Source organism: Poecilia reticulata, chromosome 15 (genome assembly GCF_904066995.2).
Source record: "Poecilia reticulata chromosome 15, P_reticulata-male-v2, whole genome shotgun sequence".
NCBI lineage: Eukaryota > Metazoa > Chordata > Actinopteri > Cyprinodontiformes > Poeciliidae > Poecilia > Poecilia reticulata.
In genome coordinates, this window is record NC_088844.1 from 2,944,616 (window position 1) to 2,963,929 (window position 19,314).

The 19,314-nt window shown below is 41.1% G+C and overlaps 1 protein-coding gene across 1 annotated transcript in view; it reads left to right on the forward strand.

The window, feature by feature from the left end:
• The window catches only part of LOC103476583 (uncharacterized), a 135,506-nt gene extending 116,409 nt beyond the window's left edge, over window positions 1–19,097 (forward strand). Inside the window, exons 4-5 of the mRNA XM_008429049.3 lie at window positions 2,799–2,923; window positions 7,024–19,097. Of these exons, the coding sequence (XP_008427271.2) occupies window positions 2,799–2,923; window positions 7,024–10,940 (4,042 nt within the window). The 3' untranslated portion in view covers window positions 10,941–19,097. The remainder of the gene's footprint in view (window positions 1–2,798; window positions 2,924–7,023) is intronic.
• Window positions 19,098–19,314: the final 217 nt, after the last annotated feature.

Genomic DNA, 19,314 nt, shown 5'->3' on the forward strand with positions numbered 1-19,314 from the left:
GGCAGCTATAGACGCCAGTATTTTTCCGTTCTTTCGAAAAAACGGTAAACTACTGGCAGCTACAGACGCCAGTATTTTACCGTTCTTTTAGAAAACGGTAAACTACTGGCAGCTATAGACGCCAGTATTTTTCCGTTCTTTCGAAAAAACGGTAAACTACTGGCAGCTACAGACGCCAGTATTTTACCGTTCTTTTAGAAAACGGTAAACTACTGGCAGCTACAGACGCCAGTATTTTACCGTTCTTTTAGAAAACGGTAAACTACTGGCAGCTATAGACGCCAGTATTTTGCTGTTCTTTCAAAAAAATGGTAAACTACTGGCAGCTATAGACGCCAGTATTTTACCGTTCTTTCGAAAAAACAGTAAACTACTGGCAGCTATAGACGCCAGTATTTTTGCCGTTCTTTCAAAAAAACGGTAAACTACTGGCAGCTACAGACGCCAGTATTTTACCGTTCTTTTAGAAAATGGTAAACTACTGGCAGCTACAGACGCCAGTATTTTACCGTTCTTTTAGAAAACGGTAAACTACTGGCAGCTACAGACGCCAGTATTTTACCGTTCTTTTAGAAAACGGTAAACTACTGGCAGCTATAGACGCCAGTATTTTTCCGTTCTTTCGAAAAAACGGTAAACTACTGGCAGCTACAGACGCCAGTATTTTACCGTTCTTTTAGAAAACGGTAAACTACTGGCAGCTATAGACGCCAGTATTTTTCCGTTCTTTCGAAAAAACGGTAAACTACTGGCAGCTACAGACGCCAGTATTTTACCGTTCTTTTAGAAAACGGTAAACTACTGGCAGCTATAGACGCCAGTATTTTGCTGTTCTTTCAAAAAAATGGTAAACTACTGGCAGCTATAGACGCCAGTATTTTACCGTTCTTTCGAAAAAACAGTAAACTACTGGCAGCTATAGACGCCAGTATTTTTGCCGTTCTTTCAAAAAAACGGTAAACTACTGGCAGCTACAGACGCCAGTATTTTACCGTTCTTTTAGAAAACGTAAACTACTGGCAGCTACAGACGCCAGTATTTTACCGTTCTTTTAGAAAACGTAAACTACTGGCAGCTACAGACGCCAGTATTTTACCGTTCTTTCGAAAAAATGGTAAACTACTGGCAGCTATAGACGGCAGAAGTTTACCGTTATTTCACAGTATCCGTACCGTACTTGCATTGATGGTAATCTGCTGTCAGGATTAATTACGGTACAGCTACTGTGCATTTACAGTAAACTTCTGGCGTCTGTAGCTGCCAGTATGTTACTGTAAATTTACAGGATTATTTCTTAGAGTGTAATAGAAAGGTGCACTAAAAGTTCATTAAAAGTGTCAACTTTTCATTAATCAGTAAATAATTAATGCAACTTTTAATGCAAAGGTCCATTAAAACTTACATTAAAAGTAATCTAAAAGTGTCATTATTTACCAAAGGACACTTCATGACAACATTCAAGAGTGTTCACGAAGGCTCCATCATATTCATGACAGGTGTTATGTCATATTTATGACAGTCTCATGTCAGTCTTATGCACACCCATTCAAATAGTGTTAACCATCCATTTACTTTTGCAATAAGGATTTGTCTATATATTTATAATGAAAAAGTCCTCGTCTTTACAGTTCCATAAATCCCCTCCACAGATCACATTCTCATCATTGTTGCATGTGCTTTTGTTTGCTAACATTTAGCTCTCACCTTAACTCGCTACCCCCTTTTTTCTTCCTATATCCCTGATTTATACCAAAAAGTCCTTTAAACTTTGGACTGTATTAGTTTTCCAGAATCTTTGTCCTTAGAACACTTTTCTATTTTCACTTTTTGTTAAATTACATTAGTGATGTCAACCTGTGAGTTCATTCCAACTCTTGTGACTAAAACAGGAGCCTGGTATGTGGAGAAAAGTTAGACTTTCAGCTGCTTCCAACCACTGCATGTCTGGTTAACGTAAAGCCTGTTAGAGTAACAATGAAGTGCAGAACCAAAGCAGAAATTACCAAATCTACACAAATGCTATTATTTCAGTTACATCTTTTGTCATGAATGGTGATTATTCCCCTCTGTAGTAAACACCTTCACCTTATAAACATACATTTTACTTTAAAGATTCATATCACTTCTTTATTCTTGTGTGGCCATTCCTTTATGCATTGATGCCCAAATATGTTTTTCTGTTCTTGGCATCAAATAATTGCGTACAACACCCTTTTTCACTTTTCAGAAACTGAATATGTCCACATTGTTCCCATAATCAGACTTTTAGACCTGAGTATGAATATAACTATTTTGAACTACCAGCATGTAAATTCAGCAGTAGCAGAGAAAGTTTTAAAAAATGTTGGTGTATGGCTTCTAAAAGGAAATGTAAGTGGTGGAGCTTCGTATGGATTTCCAGGAAGCCTGTAAGCCTTTCTGACCAAGTGCACAGTGTTTAGCACACACTCACCAAATATAAATAGTCTCGTATCGGCTGTCATTCCCATTTTCAGCTCAACAACAATGCCAGTTGGTTTCTAGCACAAAGTGGGAAGAAAAGCGAGGCACAGATAAAGTTCTTTTCAGCTAGATTTTAGTTTTGGTCTCCTCTTGTCCTCCTTACTTCCTCCCTCTGAATGTGTTCATTCTTATCTCTTTATTGATTCTTTTTGTCCTCTTTTCTAAATTTCTTTTATTTCCTTTATCTCTGGTTTTCTTTTATTTCCTTTCACCTTCTCCAATCACCCTGATTCACTTTCCCCATTTGGACTATCTTTCCTCCGTCTTCATCCTCTCCACTCTTCTTTTCTCCTCAGCGCTCCGGGTTCTGGTCCGATGTTCCGGTCCACCACAGTGGCAATCGACCCAGTGAATCAACCCCAACCAAATGTTGAGCGGAACTGGGAAGCTTTCAATCCGAGCGACGCCGAACGGCCAACAAGTAAGAGCTCTTATCCACTTAAAAGGCATGTGGCGGGCTGCTTAAATAGTTTATGAGAGAGTGTTTGGTTTTCGGTGATGAGGATATCACTCTTGATACTGAGGGATTAACCGGCGTGCGGTCCGCTGAATTATGTCTGTTGACAGCAAGAAATGAAATGGGGAGAGAAATGAAGATGAGGAAGTAGGCCGATGCAACATAACAAGAAAATTATACAGAAAATGAAATAATGCTGCAGGGATTTGGAAGGAGCATCTCCCGTTAAAGAGCCTCAAACCAAAAAGAGAGGAAAAGTTCAATTCAGCAGGAGAAAAATGCAGACGAAAGAATTCACTCAGGAAATTAGAAAAAATGTTTTTATTGTTGACCATTTGAAAAGCATTTCGACAGGGAGGGAAATTTTAATGTTGAGTCACTGCAGCGTTGAGTTAGTCCTAATCCGTTTAACTAAATTTAAACTTTAAAGACATTTTTCTAGTTTGTTTGTTTTGTTTTGTTTTGTTTTAATAAAGAATTTAGATTGTCAAAATGTAACAAAAACGTCACTTATGTCATTTGTAATTATAACCAGGACAGGGTTGAAACTTAGGTTTTAATACAGGTCAGTTGTCCATGAGTTATACTGCAGAATGCAGGATTAGCATTTTAGAGCATTTTCATCACTTGAAGGGTTTCCCAAACGTTTATGGTTTAACTTTCTTACATCAAAGATTCCATATTAATATCCTTGTTTAATGGCTATCAAGTCAAAGAAGGAATTTATTTAAAGGCCATAATATCCCAGTCACATTATGATTATGATCATCAGTAGCCTTTGGGTAATGAAGCTTAAAAGTCCTATGTCATTTATATACAAATATTATACCAAAGTATTACTTCTGAACTGTACCAGATATTATACACTGACTTACATTCTTAACCCTTCAACACTTTCTTTGATATCTTGTCACCTTAAAACCACGAGTGGCCAACACAAAGTATTACATAATTGGGAAACAAAAAAAAAAAGATGTTTTTATAAAATAATTTTTCCATCATGTCTCTAAGGGTGCAATCACACCAGACCTGCCTGGCCCACTGTAATTTACCTAAAAACTTCTGTTCCTTTGGGGAGATGTAAACTCTGATGCTAACCAAAAACTGTTCATCTATAAACATCGGTCTCAGTTCGGTTGAAATGAACTCTGTTGCAGTTTGAATGCACATGTAAACGGCAAGCGGACCGGAGGGCGCTCCAACAGCAGGACATGGACTGCAGCGCAGTGCATTCTGGGTAAATACAACCAAAACAAACATGAGTCTAGCATTAGTGAGAGAAATGGCATGTGGTCTTTTGCCAAAAACACAGAGAAATCCTACAACAGCTATAATCTGATTCCACTCCATTTGTGTATACATTTTGTGAAGAAGGAAGTTGTGCTCAGTGACTTCTTCTCAGGTTTTTGAGTTGTTTCCTTCAGTGGTTTTTGGTGTAGCGCCGCCACAGGCGAGGAGGTGAACAGGTTGCTCATAGTGTTCAGTTTGTTTGACACAGAGCAGTGTGAAAGCAAACCGCAGCAGCTGAAAATGGAACAGATGTTGCAATTGCTGTTGGTAAAACATGATGCCTCTGTGAGATATTTCAAGTGAGGACACTGATACACAGACTTATATGAATCAAAAGAGGAGAAGCCCATATAGACAAGCCCATTTTAATAGACCAGTGCACTCAGTCTGGGGGAAATCAAAGCAATTAAAATAGTTTCCAAAAACCTTGTGCCACTGTCACTGGGAGCTTTTATAGGGTAAAGAAAACAGACAGGCTGCTTCTCATATTTGCCTTCATTACTCTAAACATATGATCCCCACTTTCTTCATCGCCGCCTTGTCTCTCTATATATGGCATCTGGAGCTCAAGCTTCAGTACCTTTCCTTGTGGGTTCAAGCATAAAGGTTCTCATGGTAGAAATGTTACTGGAACAGTGGCAGGAGGAAGACGACTGTTGAAAGAATGCAAGAGGCTTGGCAAAAATGTGGATGAGCACTGTCTGGTCAGATGAGACTGAAAGATTAAACCTCTGGGTCAGAGGATGATGGCACTGCATGTTTTTGAATGACTTATTGAGTGAGAAAATGTTTTCACGTGTGATTTTAATTGCGTTTCTTATTTAATGGAAACACCACAATTTGGAAATAGTGTTTTTTTTATACATTAGTTTTATGCATATTTGCAATGGAAGCGCAGCTACTGCAAACATCAAGCCCACAGCGACAAATTAATCATGTCAGTTGCTAGATGTGCAAAGCTGGTAGAAATATTACCCAAAAGAAACTATAAGTTTATTTTCTCTTTTGCAGGATTGATTCGTAAAAATGAATCACTTAAAGTAAGTTCCATAATTAAAATATATTCGCATGTAAGTGGGTTAGTCTGTGAGAAATTGTTGGACTGAATTACTTTCTGTCATCTTGTTTGAGTTTCTTCTGAAACAAAAGTTGAAATCAGATCCCTTTAGTCCATCTCCAGTGGATTTTGTGTGCCGAATGGCTGCATTTTAAAAGCTAAGAAAGCATAACACAGACTTCAGAGAAACAATCAACTGTCATCCTCTGATCTGAAAAATATGTCACCCCCTCATTCAGTACAGGTTTCTCATTATAAAGTCAAAGCCATCGGAAAAGTTGGGCAGTTCCTTTCAAACTCGGCTGTCTGCCTGAGTGCTGAATGGATTAGCATTTTCACAATAGGGAGAGAGAAATGTCATTTTAAGGCTCGCCTTCTTTAAACACCCAAATATTTTATAAACCGTGCTCCACGGCATAAGAAGGCGGCACATTACAGATAACTTTTAAAGCTGTGGGTCATTTTAATACCTTTGCCCAGAAATATCTGTCTGAGTCATTTAACACACCTGTTTGCAGACAGATGCATGTCTGGGAGTTTGCTGTGCACTAAAATGGTTATAGAAAGTTCGATTGGGGACCAAAATTGCGTTCACAGTGCAATGTGTCAAGCAATCTCAAACATTTGAAAAACATGTTCGCTTCCTCACCTGTGGGGGCGCAATACCAAGAACCACTGAAGGAAACGACTCAAAAACCTCTGAAGAAGACACTGAATGCAACTTCTTCTTCACAAAATGGAAACAAAAATGGAGTGGTATCAGATTTTCATGTAGGATTTCTCATGAGACATTTCTACTGCTAGCTCTAGGCTTGCCCGTTAGTTTTGGTTGTATTTACCCAGAATGCTTTTGGAGTGGTCTACAGTCTACTTGACATTCGCATATGTATTTCTACCATGCCAGACTTCACTTCAACCGAACCGAAATCTAGGTTTGCAGGCAGCCCAGACTAAACTTTTATTGGTCCACATCAGAGTTTGATTACTCATTCACACTTCCCCAAACGAACCAGACTTTTGAGTCAAATGATCAGGATACAGTAACCCTAGAGAAACCTCCCAGATGGCAGCCATTAACAAGCTCCTTCAGCAATTCCAGTGAATTAGTAGAGTTTAATTAGTTGACTGATGCCAGCTCACTCTTTCCATAGCTTTCTATAGCTTTCCATAAGAAATAGGTCGTCATCCATTCCATAAGCTTAATATTATGTTTTATCTAAGTTTCTAGATCTATGTTTGCTTTGTTTGGACCAATGATCTAATCCAGACTATCACTTTTAAATGAAGGAAAGTGGTCAGAGTGTTCACGAATAACCCAAGCACCTAAACTCAATCACTGTTCATAGTGAAATTAGAAAATCAACATCAGTGTCAACTGAGACAGAAGCCCTGCTTTAAAGCCAAAAGTCAAATTAATCCTTAAAGACTCAAATTGAATATGACATAATTTAAAAGATGAATGTTTTCAAACTCATGTAGTGCATGTTTGTCTTCAGTTGTTCAGCAATAAATCATCCAGCTGTGCTATAAACAATAAAACAGAAAATTTTAAAAGCATGATTGGAATTTTGTATACGAAGTCTTAGAAAATAATACCCAGTGTGCCACAGAGTTTTTTCCTACTCTGTTTTTTATTACTGGGGTAGAAAAATAACCCAGTTATGTTTTGCATGTAAATATGAGCAGTACCAATCCTCTATTTTCTTCTCCCTTTCAGAACCACAGACCCAGCTGATCCAACCCTTCCTCCCCCTCGATCCCACACTCGAGTCCAGACTCCTGAGCAACACTGATTGGGCATATGGCCAAACGGATGCAAACAACTCTGCAGCTGCTGCTGACGAACCCTGCATCCTCAAAAAGACCCATCTGGACTGCGGCTGCCTCAGAGCCAACCACATGATAAGCCCTGATGACACAAACTGTACCGTTTCAAAGCATTTCTACAAGCATTTGACGCCTCGTTGTTACACGAGTAACGCCATGACTCCTATAGATGCCCCAACAGCTACCACTAGCACAAAATCCTGCGAGCACCCTGACTTGAACCCAAATGATAACAGAAACAAGGTGATAAGTACGGCTCACGCTCTGTCGGCCCCCAGCAGGCTTCGCCCCGTGTCCTTCTCCCTACCAAAGCGGACCTGCGTCCTCCTGCACCAATCAGCTGCGGTCTTCATCCAAGCCGGACAGGGTTCGGGGTTGCCAGGGAAACAAGTAGGTGTGGCAAATCAGGAAAGGACAAAAAACCTTGGGGAGAAAGTTGCTGATCAGGGGCCAAAGTCTCCGGTGTGTTCGGATGTGGATCCCTGGGACACTGGAAACCAGTGCAGTGCGGACAGGAAGATTGAATTCCGGCCTGCTGAGTCTGCTGACAAAGGACTCTTGGGACCGCCTGGGAATAAAGCCCAGGTTTCCTCATGCAATCGCAATGTGATTGGAGAAGAGAACTTGACAATTAGTGGGAGTGGAGCCCAGATCTCTTTATGTAAGGACAATGGGACAGAAGCCCAACGTGGGATTGAAGCTCATCTTTATTTAAACAGTGACACAACAGAACAGATTTCTGACAGCATCAGCACATATTCAGCACAGAGAGAAAATGAGGCCCACCTTCAAGAGACAACACATCAAGAAGACGAAGATCTGCTTTCTTCTGCCACAAATCATCCCGAGAAGTCTGATTCTTGTGTCAAAAAGAGTCCAAAAGAATCAAGCCTCCCCTCATTAACCTGTTGTAATACATCAATGCCTGTACCTCCAGATCGTCCCAAAGAGCCTTTCTGTCAGGTTCTTAGCCGTGACAGAGGCATGGTTCTTCTCTGGCCCACAGAGATGGTAAACTACACCAAGACATCGCCCTCCATATCCTACAGCGTCAACCCTCTACTGTACGACTTCAGAGCCCATCACAAGGCCAAAAAAGGGGGTACAGAAAAGAAAGGAGGACTAGAGGAAGGGAGGGAGAGAATAAAGCCATCTGTGATCAAACAACCCGACTGCCAAGAGAGGCATAAAGATACAGAGGGAGGAAAGGAGGAGAAGATAGATGAAAGGAGAGAAGAGGCAGAGGGAGGACAGGCGGGAAATCCTGTGGAAGTTGTTGACCATTGTGATGGTGGCGATGCAATCCAGGGCCGCTCCAGTTGCCGTGATGAAACTGCTTTAAAATTTGTTCCCCTCTCTGCAGAATGCCACCATGCGCCAGGCCTTCAAAAAGCAGCAAGGAGAAGGAGAAGGAGGAGGACAGGGATGGGGAGGGGGAAGGGGAGAAAGAAAAGAAGAGGAAAGGCAGATAAAAAAGACTCGGAAAAGGGAAGGATAATGAGTCCCTTCTTTGCAAGTCAGATGTTTGAAGGGAGAGGGGAAGAGAAGCTGAAAAGAGAGGGCAACATAAAAGACGAGAGGAGAGATAAAGAGCTATTAAGTAATCTCGCTGCAAATCGGCTGGTAGGAGGGAGAGAAAAGAAGACGAGGGAAGAGGAGCAAAGGATGAGAAGGGATCAGATGATTCGAGAGAGGGCAGGTAGAAATGACGAGAAGAGGGGAGAGCTATTAAGTAATCTTCCCATGAATCGGTGTAATCGGTGTAACCAGCTGTGTGTGCAGGTGAAGCGGGAGGCCAGCCAGCATCAATCCCACCAATCAGTCTCCGGATGGGGCCCAGGGCTCAGAAAGCTCCTCTGCAGGGGTGCAGCATGCTGCTCTGTGATTAGCCACGTCCCCAAGTCTGTTATGGAGACACCAAGCTGTCCCGCAATTACACCCGGCCCTGCCGAGGATGACAAAGGGACGGGAGTGATCCACAAAGACTCGCAGGCGGGGAAGAAGGAGGGCGAGCAGGAGCAAAGGAATCCGAGGAGCGGCAAGATAAGAGGTGCCGAGGAAAACACGTGTAAGCTAGTGATTAGTGGTGTTACTTTCCCCCGTCGAGACGCTGCATGCGAAGAGGAAATGTGTCTCGTTCCTAGACCTCACGGAGAAACGGCGGGAAATCCGACGATTAGCCCCATGCTCGCTTCCTCCAGAGACGCAGCATGTGGTCAAACACAAACAATACCTGCAGGACAAAGCTGCACCACGACCGTTGAGAGCCTTTGCTGTTTGGAAGGAGAGTTGAGAATCGCATCGGCCTGCGGGGAAGTGGCTCCACCTCCCGCTCATTTGCTTGCAGGATTGTCCAGAAAGAGGAAGGGAGAATCACCGGAGCCAGCGGCACCCAAGAAGAAACGAAGACGAGGTAGGAGGCAATTGAGGAGATTCATGAATGTTCTACTCAAGAGGCAAGAAAGAAATCAGGCCAGCTTGACCTCTGACCTCAGTGACAAAGGGGACTGTTGTTGTCAACTCATTTCTACAGACTGCAACCCAATCTGTAGGACCCAACAGCCCCTGAACCACAACGTCAACACTGACAAGGAACCACATAGCTGTGGTTCTGACGATCAAGACAAGCCCTGCTGTTGTGATGAGAGTCACAGAACTGCTAACGACCGCAGTCAGTTTGACTGTGATCGCTCTGAAGGCTTGACACAACTCAGCGACCGTCACACCTGTAACACCTCAATGCCGCACCAACAGGGAGCTGAGCAGTCCATCAAGGATGATGGACTTAATTCTGCCTTCTGCTGTGATCACGATGCAACTTTTATCAGAGGATGTCATGTACGTTCGGTTGACCGGAATCCTGATTGTACTTTGAACAAAACGGAACCATTAGGGTGTGCACAGTTAACAGGTACCCTCAGATGTAGCACCAACGAACTTTGTCAGTGTGAAGACAAGCACACCAAAACAGAGTATCAAAGCATAACCGATGACGCTTTTCGTCGCAATCGTGACTCTGTCGATAAAATTGTCAGGAGCGGTCAGAGCAAGGAGGGTGAAACCGAAGCACAGGGTCACGACAGCGCCCCCCTCTCTGGTCCAGACGGTGGTTATAGGAGCAGCCGGGCTGTTCATCAGACTGAAACTGACAGTAGTCAGTGTCATGGTTTCAACAGTAATCCTGATTGTAATCCCAGCAGCAATACTGCTAATAACATAAGCACCAGAAACAAAGCAGAACATGTACACACCGGGGAGAGGCAGAGGAAGGAGGAGGAGGAGAAGCGGCTGGAGAGACAGAGGGAGGAGTGGGAGAAGGAGTGGGTGCGGAGGAAGGAGAAGGAGGAACGGGAGAGGAGGAAAGGGATAGAGTTGGAGCATCTGTTTTCAGAGAAGAGGCAGTGCTTTCCTCCTCACCTTCCCCCACGCTGCATCCCCCTCCATGCTCCGCTCCTCTTCCAGCCGTCCCTCTCATCTTCCTCTTCCTTCTCCTTCCACACCTTCATCCAGCACAACCTCTCTCTTCTGCCACCTCCATCACACCTCCCGCTCTCCTCATACCCACACCTTCTACCCCCCTTCTCCCCTCACCTCTCTTCTCTTGCCCCTGCTCCTCCGCCACCACCACCTCCTCCACCGCCACCCCCTCCACTTCTTCCTCCTTCATTCTACACTTCCTCCCCCATCCCGCTGCTGGACGCTCCCAGTCCGTACCCCTTGGCGGCTTTTCATCCAGTTCAGAGTCACCACCCATCCCTGTACCCTCCTCCTCATCCGGCAGTCCTGCCCTTACAGGTGTTACTGTAGGCTGCCATTCCCCAAGACAAGTCCCACATCATTGCCTAAATATCACATCCAAGGTGGAATACGAGTCATTTTAAGGAGAGCGTAATCAGAAAACAAAGTCCATCTGTCTTCATGTAGAGCCTCTTGGAGTCCTTACACTTCCAATACTGATTCATGTCTCTGGAACAAAAAATAAATAAATAAATTTAAAAAAAAAATATATATATATATATATATAAATAAAGATGGCTAATTATTCTCATCAGCCGCTATCCCGCTCTAAATGAGCGTCAGGTGTGCAGCCTGTGGGATCGTGGTGGGAATACGCATCTGGGCTCATTTCCCTCGACAGAAATCAGTCGACGTCTTCCGTTTAGCATTTTAAACCAATCATTTACTTTTAGGATGAATTTCGGCATCACTAAAAAGAGAGAAGAAAATTCAGCCTCACTTTTCTTTTAGATATCTTCACTCTGTGATCATAAACACGCGCTGTTTGGTTTACATTTCTCCCCGAGGATTCAGATCATTTCTGTCGACGCCACACAGCCGTGTCAGAGGAAAGTCAGATCTTCAAATACAATTGTAAAAGTATTTATATCCCTTGAACTTAGTCACCTTTCTCACTTTTGTGTCTTATTATAAACATGAACTGTCTTTTATTGGGATTAGAGAAACATAAAATAAGTGAAAAGGAGACAGAAATCTAAATTCTTTACAAAGACAGATCTGATATTTGCATTTCTATTCAGCTTCCTCCTGAGTTAATACTTTCCTCTCCCTGCTGAAGAAAAGCATCGCCCACACAGCGATGCTAGTGTTTAAGAGGACATGCTTTTCTGCTGAGTTTTTAATCAACAGTGACTTTCTTCCATTGAAACATAATTTTTTATGAATGATGGATTGAGCAGTTCACTAATGTTTTCTGAAAAACATACCAGATATCAGGTGACTTTGATGGGAATCAGTAGCATTAGCTTTTATCAGAGTAAAAATAGTAGGAAGATGATGATGCAGCATGTTTTTAATGACTTGCTTGTGAACAAACTTATTCACGTGTGACTTTAATTGTGTTTCTCATTAATTGGAAACACGGCATTTGTGAAATTGTGTTTTTTTATTTTTTTTAACATTAGCAAAATATTGACAAAGTTTTGCATGATGCTAGCCGTGTGACTAGCAGCAGCTAGCACGACATGTAAATACAAAATGGAGACGTTTGTGGTTGTAAGGTCACCAAACATAAAAGAGCATTTTTTAATATATTTATAACAAGTAAAGTATTTGTAAAGCTCCAGTCTTTTATTTTTTGACTTTAACACATTTCTGTTGAGTAGATACATGATTTATCAACATTGACATCAGCATTGGCCACTTATATCGGTATCAGTTTGATAAATAATACTGGGCCGATATCAACAACCAATGTTTATTTCCATCGTGTTTCTGGAGGGGGAAGAGGTTGGTCATGTGGCAGTGATATTCATTTGATGCCAGTCAGTAGTGTGGTCGTTTTTTCAAGATGCCCAAAAGATGATAAAATTTATATATAATACAGATAAATATCGGTTAGAACAGCAGTACAAATATTGATATTGGCCCAAATTTTCATATTGGTTAATCCCTAATTTTAATTCAGATTCTTAAGACTGAAAACTACAAATCTGGAGGAAAAAAAAGGCCTGAGCTTTGCATGAAAATTATTTGGCTTGATAATATTACCAGCACTTCCATAACATACCGCTATCTTTTATTGACACATCTATGCTCAAATTGCATCAGGGGTGGTTTTTGTGCCAAAGTCAGATGAAGAAGAAAATGCATTTGATATTAGAGATGATATCTCTGCTTCTCCTGCAAGAGTTTTTTAAAATTGACCACTCTGCCAGGCTGTGCTGAATATGTTAAATCAGTGAAGAGCTGTACAGTTAGAATAGTAATAGGCAGATGAAATGTGAATCCTAGCCACTAAGAAGTGAAGCAGGAAATGGAAGGGCAATTATTCCGAGTTCTTTATGAGAACTTACAGAAAGCATGAAAGGCAAAAGGTTTTCTGCTCCTCTGTAGGGGACAAAGGAACCAATACAAATATGAGCAACACACTCTTGGGCTTCGTTTACAAAGTAATACAGTGGCTAGAAGCAGTATTTCTACACTATAACTTGTTCTCACATTAAACCTCAAAGTATTTTTTCTGAAATATGTAATAGGCCAACACGAAGCGGATAATTGTGACATTTTTACAAATAATGTGAGTATTCTCTTTGGAAGTCACCCATTGTAGTGTCCAACTGTTTGTAATGGAATCTCTCTATAAACCACAGCTGCTCTGTTAAGTTACTACAATGTGACAAAATGTGAAAAGGTTCAAGGGTTATGAATATCTAAAACATTCTCTAGATTTGACCAGAACTAAGTAGTGACCTGCCTGCAGTTTGAGATGCAGATGGATTCGAGCTAGTGGTGAATTTTGCAGGAGTTTTAAGTGGGATGTCAGAGACTAAAGACGGGAACCAGTGAAAAGATGAGAAGGAAAGGAGACAGTGTTCAGAAACAAAGCACATAATTAGAGGTCTTTATTATAACATTCATGAAACATTATGTTTACAGCAGATCTCAACACACTAAAAAGGATTGAAGTTACAATTAAAGCAAGTCATTACATTTCTATAGATTTTGCATACACAATAAAGCTGAGGCCGCTGAGGCCTTTTATTAGATTACAGTCCTTTCCTCAGAAAACAAGTACAGAAAAGCAAGAGATTTACTAGTAAATGAATGTCCATTGATCATTCTGATTATAAAGTCATGACCACAAGTGCTAACAGTGAGTCATTGGTTTATTTCTTGACTTAATCATTATTTCTTAGAAATATTGTGACTAAATGAAAAAGATTTAGTCTTTTTTCTGGAAATACATGCAACTAGTGTGAAGAGTTAGTACTTGCCTTGTTCACTGAAATGCTAGTTGTAAACGTCTGGAGCAAATCCAGTTTGATGACGACCCATTCTTCCATCACCAACAGCTGATTTCAGTTTATCGGCATCGGTTCCTAAATACAGGAGATTAAATCGAAGAACAATTCAAATTTCCACCACAAAAATCAAAGCTCCAAAGTTTGTACAACACATCTGTGACACTCAAAACTTTTTATGTCAACTGTCGGTGGCAACACAACCCTTTCACCTTGATTTTACTGAACCTTTTCCAAGTTGACCTATTGCTTCAAACATCAAAACGGCTGACAAACAGATTTAGCTGGCGGCTGGAAACAGCGTGAACTCCGTCTCTGTTGTTGTTGGAAAGCCTCTGATGTTACAGGCTTTTTTTCGGCCATGTATTTGCTGCTGTTACTTCCGTGTCAAAGCCTCGGGCAGAAACTGTGGAGTATGCACTGACCACCCACCCACCCAACTCTGAGTCCAATTGAACATATCCAAGAGTAATTCATCTTTCAGCCACATTATCCAGGTCTGTTAGAGGCACAAGCATAAAAGACTTTCTCTGCAGGGCAACACACTATCATTCTTCGCTAATATTGAATAAGATCAGATAGAGAGGGGCTACTTTGGCATTTCATTTTAGAAATATGCTGCTTTCTCTTTGAATATCAAATGCAAGGTGTTATTATAAATTGAAATAGCAATGTAACTGGAATTAGCAGTAATGATCTAGTCCAGCGCTGCTGAATAAAACTGCAACCTCTGTAATGTAAACGTCGTCCCAAATGCAAGAGTTGGGAGGTTTAAGCAGACTTAGAGAAAGTTTTTATGGATACAGTCTACGTACATCAAACTAAAAACGTTCTTGCTGATGGGCAGTTGGTTAGTTGATCCATCATACATTGGGATCAGACTCAGATTATGTCTTCAGCCTCATTCTCCCCAAGTTAGTTGCGATGCAAATAAAAATATAAAATTCACACCAGCTCACAACTTTTAAAATATAAAAAATGTGACATTGTTCAAAGGCCCATTTCTTTCAGTCACTGAATGAGGAGCAATCAATGTGTGTGAAAACACATCATGTCTACAGTGAAGTATGGTAGAGAACGTATGATGTTATGGGCCTGGTTCTCTACCAAATGCTCTGGGAACTTTTAAAATGTCACAAAAAATAATATAAAGGGGTTTTTATAGGGGTTTAATTTGACTAGTTTGGAGCAAATCATCCTGGCTACGCAAACCGTCATTTGGTAAGATGATGATGTTCCGCATGGCTGTAATAAACAGGAAGTAGAGGTTGCAAACTAGCATGGACCACACAGCTCAGGAACATGGAGAGAATCCCCAACCAGCTGGAGGTTTGTAAAGTTGTATGGCTGTGGGAAGGTAGAGGCCTATCAGTGGATGGGAATGTTGACTTATTTTGCAAATGTGTTTCCATCTCCCGTTAGAGCATTAAGTCTTTTTCGAAGAGCAAAAATCACGCCTTAAGTTTAGAATTTTGCTGATTCCAAAAACCTTTTCTGATGCAGAACTTAAAAACGATGGAAACATGGCCAGACTGGCCTTACAAACTCTTACACGTGCCAAGAAAAATGTGGCAGTAGCCGAAAATGGGTCATCACTGGGTCTAATGACCTTTGACCCATTGGGCAAAACAATAAGAAAAATCCTATTGGCAAAAGTAACATGGGTTTTATTTTCCACATTGAATAAAAGTACTTAAATTAATGTACATTTATTCAATGTACATTAATTTTTTCTACATTTTTCATATGAGAGGATCAGGGATGCCAATAAATCTGGCTGGCGCTTTTATTTCTCATTAAAATTACAAACTGCTTTACAGTGAAATACAATGAGGGTTGGGAAAAACTATAATAAAAAAAAATCTGAAAAATTGCTGAAGGCTTTTCCCTTGAGTTGCTGTTTAAACAAACCAACACAGTCAATACGAGATAAAAACCTGAGAAGCTCCTTCCACGGATGGGATGCAACAGCTTGAAAGAAACAATCCCCGCAGGATTTAAATCAGTTGTGAGAAGCTATTAATGATCTCTGGTTGGAGGACCTCAAGGTCAGAGCTTAATTGTAATGCGTCAACGGGTCAGAAATAATCTGAGGCATTGACCATGCAAAGCTATAAATGTTAAATGAATTCTAACAGCAGCCGGTAACGAATGAAGAGACTAAATCAGGAGTCAAGCTCGTTATTCTGGTGGCTTCGGTTTGCTTTTCTCACTAAATGGTGAGGACGGCTGGATGTGGGGACAACGGATCGCAACGCGTCGCGTTGAATATGTCAACCTGCAGGATGATCGATGGGCTCGAGTTCTCTGAATCAATAAATCCGTCAAAATATTCATGGCAAACGTAAAAAGATCAAAACTACATATGTGAAAATGTTATGTGGAGCCACTAGTTTTCAGCTGAGGTGAGCCAGAGGTCATGGAACTGTTTCCTATATGACTTTAGAAGAAAAATGTTATATATATAGAATTTTTTCAGCAACAAGGCAACTCAAAGTGCAGTAAATCTGTAAAATGTAAAGACTGGAAAGGACGGCCTGCATGTTTACATATTTGTGGCTGAACACTGGATGGTGCAATGTTTACAGTTTTACTAAAGAATAAACTGTTATAGTTACCACAATGAGATGAGATAATAACCATAACTAAGTAAGATATTTGACCCCAGCTATTTTGTCATTGCCAAAACATGTTAGTCATCCATCTGTTGTCTGTAGCCACTCATCCTTGCAGGGCTCTGAAGGGGCTGGTGTCTCCAATAGTCACTGGGTGAGAGGCAGGGTACACCAGTCCACCACAGAATGGACAACCATGTACACACAGTCACACCTCAGGGCAGTTTAGAGAAACAAATTAACAGATTATTCTCCCACAGCTCAAGAGGAAGCCAGAAAACCCACCATGTCCAGGGAGAACATGCAAGCTCCATGCAGAAAGATCTCAGACTGGGATTTGAACCCAGGATCTTCCTACTGCAAAGCAACAGTGCTACCAACTGCGTCACCATGGCGCTCCTAGTTATACAGTCAGACAAACTTTATTATTTTTCTGCAAACTGACATTAGTAATCCACGACACATCTGAGGTTCTACGATGCTTTTTGACACTTCAGCGAATCCCAAGAAGCACTATGGAGACCAAAGTCTCCATAGTGCAATACAATACAGGACAAAACATTTCAGTTGGTATGTTGTTTCAAAAAGATGAAAAGAAAGAAAATATCTTAGCCAGATTCAGATTTTGCATTTTACTCAGATGTCAATATTTGTGAGTCCAAAGTAAAACCAATAAAAAAACAAGAGTATGAATCTGAAATTCCAAGTGGAAAAATTGAGGTTCTTCAGCAAAATGAACCTTAAAATCAGTCTATTTAAACTTTTCTTGTGTCTCTTTACATTTTCCACACACATTCAGTACTATAATGCATCCTCTAATGAGCACATTCCCAAACTGCAAAGAAATACGGTGTTATTAGCTATTGCTAATAGTAGCAGTCTTGTCTGAGCACAGCAATTATAATCTGATTTCCGACTAGCAGCTGGTACTGGGTTTATTTGGATTTGGCGTCATTCCCAGATCCATGTTCCTACTTTATGGGGGAATAAGTTGACACTAGCAATTGTTCTCTGTTCACTGTGGACTGCATCAGCTTACACTAGATTTAAAAAATATATCACTAAAAATATGTCACTTCTGTACCCCTGAATGCACTGAAGCCGGTACGACCGGAGCTACGTGCTCCACAGCCTGGAAACCATTGTAACCACTCATTTCTCACCCAGTCATGTTTTCAGCAGGTCAAAAATGTGAAGTGCAGTTAAGAGGCTTTGATCTGATAAACCGCTCAGGCGTTTGACCTTTATACTCTGCTTTTCACACAGTTGATTTTCTGCCACCTTAGTCAGTTTAAAATATCCCAAAGTGACGGGGAGAGTTTAGTAATTGATTCGGCTCGTCACGTGGCCTGTTCGATGCCAGCCCGGCGTCCCAGAGCCACTCAGCGGCCGTGAAACGCACAGAGATGTCAAGATTTGATTGTCAGGTAATCATACAGTAAAACAGCCGTTTGTCAACTGCAGCTCGCTGCTTTTAGTTAGTCTTAAACAGTGGTAGCTCAAATCTTATGTCAATAAATATGCTGCCAATCTTGTTTTCACTGAAACATCATTTTAATGACAATTATCTCTGCTATATGTCATGAAGGAGCTTGTTTTTGATGTTGTGCTTTGCATTTCATTAAGGCTGTTTTCCATCAGGTCTCCTTCAATGATCCGTGTACATTGCTGCATGTTGACAGCTGAAGGAAAAGCAGTTACTCCCACACTTCTGTCCACTTTTTCTTTTTCTTTCCACTTTTTCTTTTTCTCCCCTCCCATCCTCTGACATTTTCTCCCACTCCTCTCAAGTCGAACATCTGGCAAAGATTGCTTTGGGGCATCAGCGGTAGCAACTATCCGTCTCACCGACTATAGATTATTCTGGTGCAAACAAACAAAGCAAACAATAATACGCATTAAAATTCATCTGGCAGAACCGGCAGTGGGTGGGGACGCTGCTCGCGCTTGATAAAATAAGATGAGTAGAATTGCGGGCGCACGCTGTTTGGTGTCCAGTCTGCCTTCCCCACCACAGGCCGTCACACAGGAACCCGCCTTCTCACAGGGCAGGGCGCCACCCGGCAGAGCAGCTCGCGAACCGTGTTGGTTCAAAAACTTCTTGAGGTTCGGAGTGCAGGAAAACGTGCATGAACAGGAATGAAACGCACTCCAGAAGATGTTTTAGAAAACTAATGTTCTCTCTGAACATGGGTCTTATTTATTACTGTGATGAACTGTGTACATTAGAAAAGATCAAAGCTGTTATTAGATGTATTTTTGTAGCGAATCCTCAGTTGAATGAGGCCGTTTTTGTATCATGTACTCCTATTTTAGCTAGTAAATGAGCCGCACGCTAACATCATTTGTCCTCTTGTTCATGCCGTTGTACATATTTAAGTTCTTGTCAAGTAAATTATGCATTAAAAAATAGCATTATTTTCTAATTTTGTGAAATAGAAATGTCTCAAAATCTGTCAAATATTTACCAGTTTTTGGGTTTGTTATGGAATATCATCAAAATTGTACACAAATGTCCCTGTTACTATAATAGAGCTAGTGAATCTAGTCTGGCAGTTTGAATAAATCTGTAAGACTTGACATCAGAACATACGTGTCTGCCTGTTTATTACATTGACTGAAGTACCAGATCATGTCTTTACTCACTTTTGTAAACTTTTATTTGAATCAAGTGTTTTAGGTAAGGAGATTAGTGCAAACTTTTCACATTCTCCATGAACTTATTTTATTACTTTTGGTCTCTCTCTCGCAAAAAAAGTTCATTTATTTCACCTTATTATTTGTAATAATCCACAGGATTTTAGC